A 12,281-nucleotide genomic window follows, 5' to 3' on the forward strand; every position below is an offset into this window, starting at 1 on the left:
AAATAGCGGCCCTGATGGAACACCCATCATTCATGGCCTTTGTCTTTTTTTAAAAAAAACACAAAACAAAAAAAACAAAACAAAAAACTCTCTAAGGCCATATCCCAAGTTTCTCCCTACTTTTTCTGCACTTTCCATGTGAATCAACAGGTCCATCTCCCTGTTTTTTCCCAAAACCACATTGACAACTGGGAGACAATTGTGCATATGCTAGATATTAGAAGGACATGAGCATCCTACTTGGACAGGACTAAGGAACCTCTAATCTAACATGCCATTCTGCTGTGATATTTGCATTGTCACCGTACCATGTTTTGTATTAGTGCTACACTACTGTGCAAACATTGCAATGTAATATCACGAGGCACATCCAATTATTTTGTGACTCTAAGAAATGGAGACTGATTCTCAATTGCTTCTGTGGTTGCTGGGATGGAGAAATGTTTCTTCTCTTATTCCCCACCCCTTCACCCTCTCTGGCTGCTGCAAAGAATGAGAAGTAATCTTGGCAGCCCCTGCCTGTTTAACTAATTATTGTCTTGCATGTTTCAGGGGAGAAACTTTGTTTGTTTTTAATTAGTCATACACTGCAAACACTGTCTTAAAGAGACAAATTTGGCTTTAAGCCACAGGTTGAGCATAGCTATTCTAGTCTGCTTTATTAATTCTTTATTTCTTGGGTCTATTCTTTCAGAGCGAATATCGGAAACGAGGATTCCAGGAAGTTGTCACTCCAAACATCTACAACAGCAAACTCTGGATTACATCAGGGCACTGGCAGCATTACAGTGAAAACATGTTTTCATTTGAGGTGGAGAAGGAAATCTTTGCTCTGAAGCCCATGAACTGCCCAGGACACTGGTATTTATATAGCACCTGTTTAATCAAATATTGCCAATTTTTTGGACTAGCTCTAGCTTTCATATTTTCTACCCAATTTCTGAAAAAAAATCCAACCAGGTGCACTCTGGTATTTTTTTAATAATTTATTTTAATACTATTGCTTAATTTGATGCAAGATCATCTATGAATTTCTAGCTGTTCACAAGTCTCCAGTGCAGACACACATTCTTAATTGATATCTTCAGTTCAGCTCTGTAGCTTTCTCTTTCTCATGTTTTCTCTGGTTGATTTTAGTTGATGCCAAGATGTACACATTTCTGCTTTAGTGTTAGTTTTGAGTAGTCTGCACTCTGACATACAGACCTGTTGCTTAGGCACCCACATTTGAAACACTATCAAGCGTGATATAATCTGATAATTAAGGACCATATAGTCTGTAGTGCCTAAGTTCAGTGAGATACAGTTATGAATGCTATTAACCAATAATTTCAAGGGCAAGATTTTCAAAACTGGCTGCCTTCTTTGATCCCCAAAACATTGTATGCCTGATATAGGTATTTGTGCATAGGTGCAGTGCCAGTTTGTAGTGTATGCAGTGGGTGAACTTTATGGTAAGAATATGACTGGCATTGGTTAGTACCGTAAGGAAGCCCGTGTCCTGAGAAGTCCTGTGTTGAAGACCAGATCAATGATGAAAATTGGATTTTGGAATATGAGAACAGTGTAAGAAGCTACTAAAGCTGCTCAAGTAATTAAGAAAATGGATAGATACCATCTTGATGTCCTTGGAATCAGTGAGTGTAGAGGGACAGGTTTGAACAAACTACACTTTTAGAGAAACAAATATGGCCATCATCTACTGCAGGAATGTAGATGGTAGACATGAAGCTCACATAGCAATCATAACGTCAAAGAAATAGAGTAGGCACTGACTGAGTGGGAATCAATCAATGAAAGAATTATCCCGGTTCGCTTTCTAAATTTGTTGTCATACAATGTTATGAGCCAATTGATGAAATGCCAGATGAGGAAAAAGATGCTTTTTATGATTTGTTAAAGAATGTGTTAACCAAGGTCCAACAACATAACATGACATAGTGACTATGGGTGATTTTTAACACAAAGGTTAGAAGTAGTAATGATGGATTGGATAAAATTATGGGCAGCAGGGGTTTGAACATGAACCAGAACAGTGAACAATTGGTAGAAATTTTCAGCGTGAACAACCTAGTGATACGTAGAACAAAATGTTCTCGTAAAGTGACATGGAACTCCCCAGGTGGTATTAAAAAAACAACAACAGATCACTTCTGCATTTCAGGAATGTTTTGCGGCTTGCTGGAAGAGATATGTACAGGGGAACAGATGTGGGCAGTGACCATAACTTTTGTATCGCTACATTGAAGATCAAGTTAAAGAGGAGGATGAAGGTTAAAAGAAGACCGCATATCAACAGCACACAATTAAAGTCCCAAGCACAAAAAGTGCTTTTCAGTTTGAACTGAATAACAGGTTCAGTGTTCTAATGGCGTTAAATGAAGAAGATCAAGACATTGATACTCTGAGGGAAAACTTCAGAGTGGTTTCTACAAAGTGCAAAGAGTTCTAATAAGAATGAAATCTAAAAGCAATGCTACTTGGGCAGCAGTGGAAAAGAGAATAAGTGTAAAGCCAGAAGCTCGTGTGAAGATCTAAGTTGTGAAGAGACAAGCAAATGGCAAGAAGCATACAGAGCTCTAGACAGGTAAAAAGGAGTGCTAGAAGATATAAAAGGGTGTATGTTAATGAGAAGAGACTGAATATGGTAGCCAAAGAGGTGACCTTAGAACCTTGTATAAGATAATCAAACAGCGAACAGGAAACTTTAGCAGTCCTGGAGGGCATATTAAAGGTGCAAATGGAAAGATTTTTATTACAGAAAAAGAGGAAAGGAAAAGATGGGTAGAACATTTTCAGGCTGTTTTAAATTGACTAAGCCTAAGTGAACTACTAAAAATACATGATGAAGACCTACCACTAGAGCTTGATATTGATTTAGGAGCATTACAGTGGAAGAAGTTAAAAAGCCATCAGTAAACTCAAAAATGAGAGAGCAGCTGGAAAGGATAACATTACCGGAGAGATGCCTAAAGGAAGTGACAAAATAACTGTCCAGACTTTCCTTCTATTTTTGGGTAGAATATGGAATGAAGAAAAAGCCCAACCCAGTGGAAGAGAGGCCTTATAGTAATATTGCCGAACAAGGGTGACCTTACCAAATACAATAACTGGAGAGAAATCGCATGACTCTCAGTACCTGGGAAAATCATGTGCAACATCATCCTGGAACATACAAAGAAACGAATAAACCTTCAATTTAGAGAGGAACAAGCAGGTTTTAGACTGCTGAGATCATGTTCAGACCATACTGTTCTTTTCAGACATATGGAACAAAGTGTGGTGTGGCAAGTACCTTTTTGTGACACATTTTATAAATTTCCAGAAGGCTTTTGACAGTGTACCCAGAGACCGTCTCTGGAGAATTATGGCATATTATGGAATACCAGCAAAAATAATTACAATAATCAAGGATTTATATGATAATGCTGAATGTGCAATCAGAGATGGTGATAATATCAGCCAATAGTTTGCAGTGACAACTGAAGTAAGAATCATAGAATCATAGACATCAATCAAGACAAAGAGTGTATTATGTTCCTACTATTGTTTGTCCTGGTCACTGACTATGTCATGAGGAAAGTAACTGCAAAAGGCAACCAAGGAATTTTATGGACAGATGATAAAGCGCAATTGGGTGGCCTTGTTTTTGCTGGTGACATTGCCTTAATGGAAGAGAAGTCATAGCTTTTGGCAGATACAGCAAAACAAGTATGTGGCTATCGTTGTTCCAAAAGTAACTGTTTAGAGTGAATGAAGAAATGCTGAAAGTAGTCATTATGTAAGGAATGAGATGTGTTTATGATGGTGATACCAAGCAAGATGTGAAGCAATGAATATCTAAAGCAGCCAACAACTCCATAAACTTTGGAAAAATTTGAAAAGTGGTATAATTATCACTGACGCAAAAGCATGTCTGTCCTCCTTTATGGAGCAGAGGCATGGGTATATACACCAGAGATTGATAAGAAGATCAACTCATTCCAAAGTAAATGCCTGTGGAAGATCTTCAGAGTCCATTGAAAAGAGTTTCTTGCCAGATCAGAAATTCTAAGTCAGGGAAGGGCAAACTACAGCCTGCAGGCCGGATCCAGCCTGTGAGGGCTTTCAATCCCGACCACGGGATTGACAGCCCCATGGCGCAGCGGGGCTAAGGCAGTCTTCCTGCCTGCCCTGGCCCCGCGCCACTCCCAGAAGCGGGCAGCACCACATCCCTGCAGCCCCTGGGGGAGGGAGGGCAGAGGGCTCTGTGCACTGCCCTCGCCTGCAGGCACCGTCCCTCGCTTCTCCCATCGGCCGGAAACAGGAAACCGTGGCCAATGGGAGCTTTGGGGGTGGTACCCACAGGTGAGGGCAGGGAGCAGTGGAGTCACCTGGCCCACCCCAACCCCCAGAAGCCATTGCAGGACATGCTAGCCACTTCCGGGAGCCTGCCTTAGCCCCACTGCGTGCCGCTGCCATCCCAGAGCCGCTCAAGGTAAGCGGTGCCAGGTTGGAGCCCGCACCCTGAACCCCTCCTGCACCCCTAACCCGCTGCCCTGAACCCCCTAGCCCTCTCACACCCCTCCTGCACCCCAATCCCTTGCCCCGAGTCCCTTCCTGAACATCGCACCCCCTCCCACACTCCTTCCCCCATCCCAACCCGCTGCCTCAGCCCTACATTCATGGCCCTGCATACAATTTCCCCACCCACATGGGCCCTCAGGCCAAAAAGTTTGCCCAACCCTGTTCTGAGTAGAGCAAACCAATCTAAAGAACCAAATATAGGATGATGATTGATGGACATATTGAAGAGACGCTTTAAGGATGCCACCAACACTACTTCCATGAAAAGTGACAATATTTATACCATCTGGAGAGAGGAAAGAGGGCAACCTAGAGAAACGTTATACAGAATAGAGAAAAGCCAGATCCATCAACGTGATATTCAGAAGTCTGAACAGACCAGCACAAGACCAAAATAAATGGCAGAAACTGGTGAATGTATTATGCATCTGAGATTGAGGAAGGATAAGGCGGGGGGGAATGCATATATATCACCATTTCACAGGTGTTTCACAGAAGTTTAGGAAGCCAGCTTTTAATATTTGACTTAGATGTTGTATGGCTCTTTGGAAGAATGATAAAGGTTTTTCCTAAGAGCCCTGAATTTTTTTCCCCTGAAAGTTTTCTCTGGGTTTGGCTGTGTGTTGTGTTATAGCTTGTCAGTATTACTGAAATTGCTAGCATCTGGCTTATCAGAATGCACCCTGAGGATCTTTAATAGTTTAATCCTGAATAAATTTCAAATAATGAACCTTTTCCTTCAGCCTTATGTTCGACCATCGACCAAGATCGTGGCGTGAGTTACCGCTGCGTATGGCAGATTTTGGAGTTCTCCATCGTAATGAACTGTCAGGAGCCCTTACAGGACTTACTAGAGTACGGCGGTTCCAGCAGGATGATGCTCACATATTCTGTGCCGTGGAGCAGGTAAAGCATATTGTTGAATAAGAGGATATGTGTTAAAATGCAAACAACACAAAACCTTAAATGTGATTTGTCTTCATGTAAAGATTGAAGGGGAGATAAAGAGCTGTCTGGATTTCTTGCAAGCAGTGTATGGTGTGTTTGGATTTTCCTTCAAACTGGATCTCTCCACTCGTCCTGAAAAGTTCCTTGGAGATATTGAAGTGTGGAATCAAGCTGAAAAGGTAATAGGTAACGTCAGGGGCCTGGTGCAGAGGTTTTAGCTCTGTCTTCAAGTAGTGGGAAACTGAAATGTCTGAGGGGGAAAACATGGGCCTCCAGATGGTCTCGTGACAGCTGTGACGGTCAGCAGTTCAGCTCGTACAGCCATTTTAAATTCTTTCTGCCCCCGGCTAATAATAGCTCTCAAGGTATAGAGATCATGGTGGATGATGATATAACAAGAACTTGAATTCATTTTAAAGAAAGGGCCAGAAGATGTAACTACTTAAAATGGAGAAGAAAGCAAGATAGGTTTTTCTCAAACATGTGTGTGATTAGAATTTTGAGCCACCATCCAAGAGCTGAGCTGCACCTTAATCATGACAGTAATACTGCTGAATTCAACTCCACAAGTAAGGGAAGCAAGATTGGGTCCCCAGTTATAATTGGGCATTGTTGACAATTAGGTAGTGAATGACCTAGTATTCAATATATCTCTGGGTGGGTGGGTGGGTGTGATCTGATACTGTACTATGTGGAAGAAAAAATATGGCACATGGAAATAAATACAAAGTGAAACACTAAAAACACATATCCTTTTTCCAGCAACTTGAAAACAGCCTCAATGAATTTGGTGAGAAGTGGGAATTGAACTCTGGGGATGGTGCTTTCTATGGACCTAAGGTTAGTATGCTTTCCTGGGATGTAATTTTTTCCCTCTCGTATGTAGCTTGATGGCTAACTCTAAAGCAGTGAGGCAGAGTTCTTAGTTGTTTTCATGTTAGATGCTACAACTTCCAAGAACTTGTTTTGTGCTTAACGTTTTTCTATTTCATCAAATCAACCCAATTTACACAGACAAAACAATCAGGATTAATGTTATCATTGTAGTGAGCAAGTAGATAACTCATTGGGAAGCATGAACAGAAGGTGGCACTATCAGGCCTGGTATGAGACAGTTTTACGTGTATTGGGAATATTCAAGTTTAGAGATCAGTAACTTTTGGGGTGGGGCGGGGGGTGTTGGTTTTTTTAAGCAGCAGTTTAGTTTGGTTTCTCATATTAAAGTTTTAATTATACACTAGCCATGAACAATTTTACCTGAAGTAAAATATCACTTCTGGTATTTGCAATTTTGTAACTACTATAGTGTGCTTCTATTCTTCTTGTATGAATAGTTTTTGAATGCAATACTCATGTGAAATTATCTGGAAAAGTGGAGTTAGAATCGTATTGACACCTCTTTCAAGGAAAAATAAGCCCCTTACAGGCATCTGAGTAAAACTTGTCAAATTACTTGTTTTGAATAAGCTATTCAATAAACACAGCCTACTTTTCTGTTCACAGATCAGTAGCAAACTGATTTGATTTCTACAAATGTATGTTAGTGGTAAACATTCACTAAATGATTTGAACAAATTTCACCTTGTGGACTGTTAGCAAACTATTGGTGGTTACAAATGTTCATTGTTAACATTAGATCTTGTCTATATACAAGCTTGCACCCACATAATTAAATGAGTTTAGACTGGTGCGTACAGCTGGGTGAATACATTTCAGGTTAGCTTAAGCCTGTTCCTAATAGACTAAAGCTAAATTGAAATAATTACCCATGTAACCTTTTGCACTGGTTTAACTAAAGCAGTTTAAAATTGCACCTTCAGTTAAATTGGTGCAGCTCGGCATGTAGTTAAGCCTTAAACTAAGTGGGATTTTTTTTTAACTTCATGATTGGATTACTAAATTAATGAGACTAGCAACAGCACACTTCTGTTAAGAATTTTGATGAATAACTATAAAACTTGATAAACTTAGTGTTCAAAAATCCAGAAAAATCGACTGTTATCCAAATACTTGAACAACAAATGGCACCATGTTTATTTGCCTCACCCCCAAAAATAAAAATTAAATCACTTTTTGTTTTGACCAGCTGATTCTGAAGGTCACTGAGGAGTTTGTTCAGTAAAATAGTTAAACTGATTTAATAGTTTTGGCTTTGTATGTAAATAAACTAAACAGGGTTTCTTCCCCTTCCCCTCTTTAGTGGTAGAGTGCTGGAATAATAGGGACCATTTGCTAAATTATTAAGGCCCAGATCCTGCAAATACTTGCTTACATGCTTAACTTTCAGCCAAGGGTTTTCAGGATTGCAGCCTGGATTTAAAAGAAAAGCATAATATGCATGTATTCAGATCTGTGAGCCAAGTTACTTTGATGAAACTGAGCAATCCAAAATAAAGGAGTATGATCTTCATTACTCAGTGATCTTTTCCTCAACTGTTAGCCTCACTTATGGAGGTATGCCCTTTAGCATGTATTGTAGGCTATGAAGCTAACACCTTTGATTATCTAATATTTTAAGTGAAATAGGCCTGAGATTTGTTCAGCTACAGGTTGCAGAAGTCTTGGTTTTGATGATTGTTCAGTTTGACTTTTTAAAGTTATTCCCATGTACAATTGGATAGATTCAATGAGCACCCCATGGAAAGTGAAGTAGCCCCAAATTGGTGCAGTGCACTGAATCAATGTGCAAATTTCATTTGAATTAGTGAACCTCCTGCTATATTCATTTCTGTCAGAAAGCTCAACCCAGGCCCTAAAAGTCATTTATGTCTTACCGTGGCCTGAAGAGAGGCATAGATGATATATTCACATGGTTCCGTAGCGCTGGGATAGATTTCACTCAGTGTGAAGTGTTTGAAAATCTCTTTGCTATAAGAGGGCATTGCTGTATCTTATAGATCCTACTAAAAGTTTGATTTGTTTCTTAGATTGATATTAAGATTAAAGATGCCATTGGCCGATACCACCAGTGTGCTACAATCCAGCTAGATTTCCAGCTCCCAGTCAGATTTAACCTTACCTTTGTGAGGTGAGTACAACTAAAAATGTTAGTATATAATAGGTACGCAATCTAGTTTTCCTGTCACTAATAGGCATATTAAATAAGTTTGCAATATTTCTTTTATTTACAGCCATGATGGTGATGACAAGAAAAGGCCAGTTATTATTCACCGGGCCATCTTAGGATCTGTGGAAAGAATGATTGCTATCCTAACCGAAAACTATGCAGGCAAATGGTAATGTTGAAAAATAAACTTATTGTCCAACTTGGGAGTGAGCACTCTGGATGGTGCAAAAGGGGTTAAATCATGTCTAAAAGAGTTAAAGAACACTAAATGCTACATAATTGTTTTTTTTATGAAGGCCTTTCTGGCTGTCTCCTCAGCAAGTGATGGTGGTGCCGGTGGGACCAACATGTGACGAATATGCACAAAAGGTGAATTCATTTGTCCCAAGATAAATTTGTGATTTAGTTGAGTTGCTTAATTGTCATTAAGTTCTGTTTTTAATTAAGGAATTTATATAAATTCCTATTGTAAGTAAGTTGTATTGTATTTGGCTGATAAATTAAGCTGCCTGAATTCTAAATGGACCTTAATCATCAGAAGCATGAAGTTTGGATATCCAGAATCCAGACAACAAATGTTGATGCTGGAGAGAATGTTTCTGGTTGTGGAGGCAAAGAAAATTGCTCAGCTCTGCAGCTAGAGGGAAACCCCATGGAGAAAGTATCTTTGCATTTATATGCTGATCCTGCAACTGACTCCATTCGGGCAGACCCTCAATGCCCACATGCATTTTGAGTAATGATGATGGGGGAGGAAAGGACAGGGGTCTTTGTTTGCAGTATTAAAATACAATCCACACAAATAGCACTATGTATGTCTTTCAAACACATCAGGCCTAAACTTTAAAGGATCTTCTGATCACAAAGACCTATAGCTCTCCTGGCTTCAACATTGCTAAATTCTCATAGAGAATCCATCCTAATGGATCTGGGTACTAGATTGCTTAGTGATTTAGTGTGTGCAAGGCTCTCCTGCCATGTCCAAGCCATTCTTCCATATTTCAGTGCCCTGTGCACTTTTTTTGCCACTACCAAAGGGTAATGTCAAAATGTGTCTGCCTCTGAATGAGAGCAAAACAGAGATCTAATTTTAATTTTTGGCTGTCAAACCTCAAATGGTCCCTGTCACTCAAAATTTACGTATTCTCTCATGGTTAAGGGTTCAAATAATATTTTGTCCTTTTATTACTTAGGTCAGACAGCAGTTCCATGATGCTGGATTAATGTCTGATGTAGATGTGGATCCTGGGTGTACGCTGAACAAGAAGATCAGAAATGCTCAGCTTGCACAGTATAATTTTATCCTAGGTAAAGAAATAGTGTGTGGTGGTCATGCAATACAGTGGCTGACTTGTTTTTCTTGTACGCAGCTGAAATTTGGTCTAACCAATTTTCCCACTGAGTGAATGAGTAAGGCAGAGGCAGCACTTATACTGTAAATTTCTTTTTAAGTTTCTTTCATAGTCAGCATCCTTCCAGCTGTGTGTGATTGGGCAGTAGATGCTGTGAAGACAATCTCTGCTGCTTTATTAGCTGAAGAGATTGCTGTGTAGTGACTCGATACGTTGACACTGCATCAGGAAAAGTATTTTGGTGCCTTTGTCAACGGGGCAAGACACTGGCTCAGTCAAAGATTGCATTAAATGATTTGCAATAACTTGATCTCATGTCAAGTGTATGCTAGAGGAGGAATGCCACATTCTAATCTCTGATTTCAGGCTGCATTCCAAGATATCTCGGTGCATTAATGAGTCTATGCACATGTGCCCAAGAACTGAGTCTTGATGTTGTGCAGCAAAGATGAGAATCTGACCCTAGAAGTATAACACAGTATTGTTAACAGAAGCACCATCAGTCATGGGGTTTTCATTATTCAGTGTCTCTGCTGGAATTACTAACGGTAGCTTTAAATGTAGGGATGGGGCAAAGGAGGATGCAATGTAGGATTCAGTTGTCTTGTCAAGCATTAGTATGTTCTTAATTCTTATTTAATTTTTATTTTATTTTTTTAATCAAGCCTTGAGCACAAATTATATTAATCTGTGGATTTTGGCTTTGTTTAGTTGTTGGTGAAAAGGAGAAGGCAAGTGGAACAGTTAATATCCGTACTCGAGATAACAAGGTGCACGGTGAACGAACAATTGCTGATACTGTGGAGAGGCTGCTACAGTTGAAACGCCGTCAATGCAAACATGCTGAAGAAGAATTCTAACAGATTTTATTTCCCTACCTGGTTTAGTATAAAAAGGATGATAGGTTTTATAAAGCAGTTAAATCATATTGTAACATCCTATGTGCACTAGGTTGCGTTTGAAATAGATGGTCAAATGAGCCAACAAAAATCAAATATGAAACACCTTTCTATATTATTCAGACATTACATGTGTCTATGGAAAGACCATTTTACACAAATAACGCAACAAAGCTTCTTGGTATCTGATCACAAAAAATGAAGCCAGGTGACTGAGGGGAAATGGAATTGTTCATGAAGGATTAAAATATTGTAGTAGTAGTTTAATATTGTTCTAAGTAGACTACTAAGAAAAATAAAATTTTGGTAACTATGTCTTTCATCAGGTTCAGCTTGGGCATGTAATGGATTGTAGTGTATAGCAGAGTGACCACATTGGTAGCGTTCGTTTTACATCTCAATACAACTGAACCTAAAGACTTGGAACCTAAAAATGAGCCCCCTTTTAAAAGAGGTGATTCATGAGGCTGCAAAGGCAAAACAAAAGATTGAGGTAGGTTGTGGATAGATTTTTAAAGGGCCTAGAAAGGAAGAGGGGAGAGAAGCATAAAGAGAATCATCAACCCTGTTAATAGAAAGAGCAGGGAGGAGAGGTCAGAACAATCAAGAAGCATGCAATACTTGATGGACACTGTACGACTAAGTAACTATCGCCCCATCCCTAGTGCTATTGGAGGGGAAGTTCAGTAGAGAGAGCAGTGGGTGATGAAGACCAAGTCAAGTAAGCAGCCCTTTTGAGGAGTAGGGGAGTTGATCTAGGGCTGCAGGTTGAATAATGAGGTAGGGGTGAGGAAATGTGCAGCTAAGAGGTTGGATGAGTTGTCAGCATGGAAGTTGAAGTGGGGGTGAAAGGGAGGGAATTGGGAGAAGAGGAAGAGGTGAGCAAGCCAGGAGTTGAAACCAGAAAAAGGCTGATTGTGAGGAGCTGGGTAGATGACCTCAATGTGGAGGGGGAGAGGATGACAAAGACTGGCGGTGTGGTAAATACTGATGAGGACAGGGCAGTCACAGAGCAATCTGGATTGCTTGGTATGCTGAGCCTATTCAAACAAAATGCATATTAATACAGTCAAAGGCACAGTTGTGCATCTACAAACAAGGAATGTAGGCCACACCTACAGAGTGGGGGACTGTACCCTGGAAAGCAGACACTCTGAAAAAGACGGAGGGACTGGCATAGTGAACAGGCCACTGAACATGACCGCCCCGTGTGATGCTGTGGCAAACCATGCTAATGCAATCACTGGCTATATAAGGAGGAATAGAGAGGTGAGAGCTAAGACTGATGTTGGAATACTGCAACTAATTCTGATGGCCTATGTTTTAAAAAGGATGTTGGGGAAAAAATGGAAAGAGTGCAGAAAGAAGTCACAAAAATTATTTGGGGGATGGAGAAGATGCCTGACAGTGAGCGCTCAATTCGTTTAATTTATCAAAAAGGGGACAGAG

At 40.1% G+C, this 12,281-nt stretch overlaps 1 protein-coding gene across 3 annotated transcripts in view; it reads left to right on the forward strand.

Annotated features, from left to right (window-relative positions):
* Positions 1-11,007, forward strand: part of TARS1 (threonyl-tRNA synthetase 1) — a 28,009-nt gene extending 17,002 nt beyond the window's left edge. For all 3 annotated transcript variants that reach the window (XM_043514700.1, XM_038403018.2, XM_038403017.2), the window contains exons 11-19: positions 695-861; positions 5,310-5,472; positions 5,556-5,693; positions 6,277-6,354; positions 8,442-8,542; positions 8,646-8,750; positions 8,878-8,950; positions 9,775-9,889; positions 10,645-11,007. In XM_043514700.1, the coding sequence (XP_043370635.1) occupies positions 695-861; positions 5,310-5,472; positions 5,556-5,693; positions 6,277-6,354; positions 8,442-8,542; positions 8,646-8,750; positions 8,878-8,950; positions 9,775-9,889; positions 10,645-10,793 (1,089 nt within the window). In that variant the 3' untranslated portion in view covers positions 10,794-11,007. The remainder of the gene's footprint in view (positions 1-694; positions 862-5,309; positions 5,473-5,555; positions 5,694-6,276; positions 6,355-8,441; positions 8,543-8,645; positions 8,751-8,877; positions 8,951-9,774; positions 9,890-10,644) is intronic.
* Positions 11,008-12,281: the final 1,274 nt, after the last annotated feature.

The sequence above is a fragment of the Dermochelys coriacea genome, chromosome 5 (genome assembly GCF_009764565.3).
Source record: "Dermochelys coriacea isolate rDerCor1 chromosome 5, rDerCor1.pri.v4, whole genome shotgun sequence".
Lineage (NCBI taxonomy): Eukaryota > Metazoa > Chordata > Testudines > Dermochelyidae > Dermochelys > Dermochelys coriacea.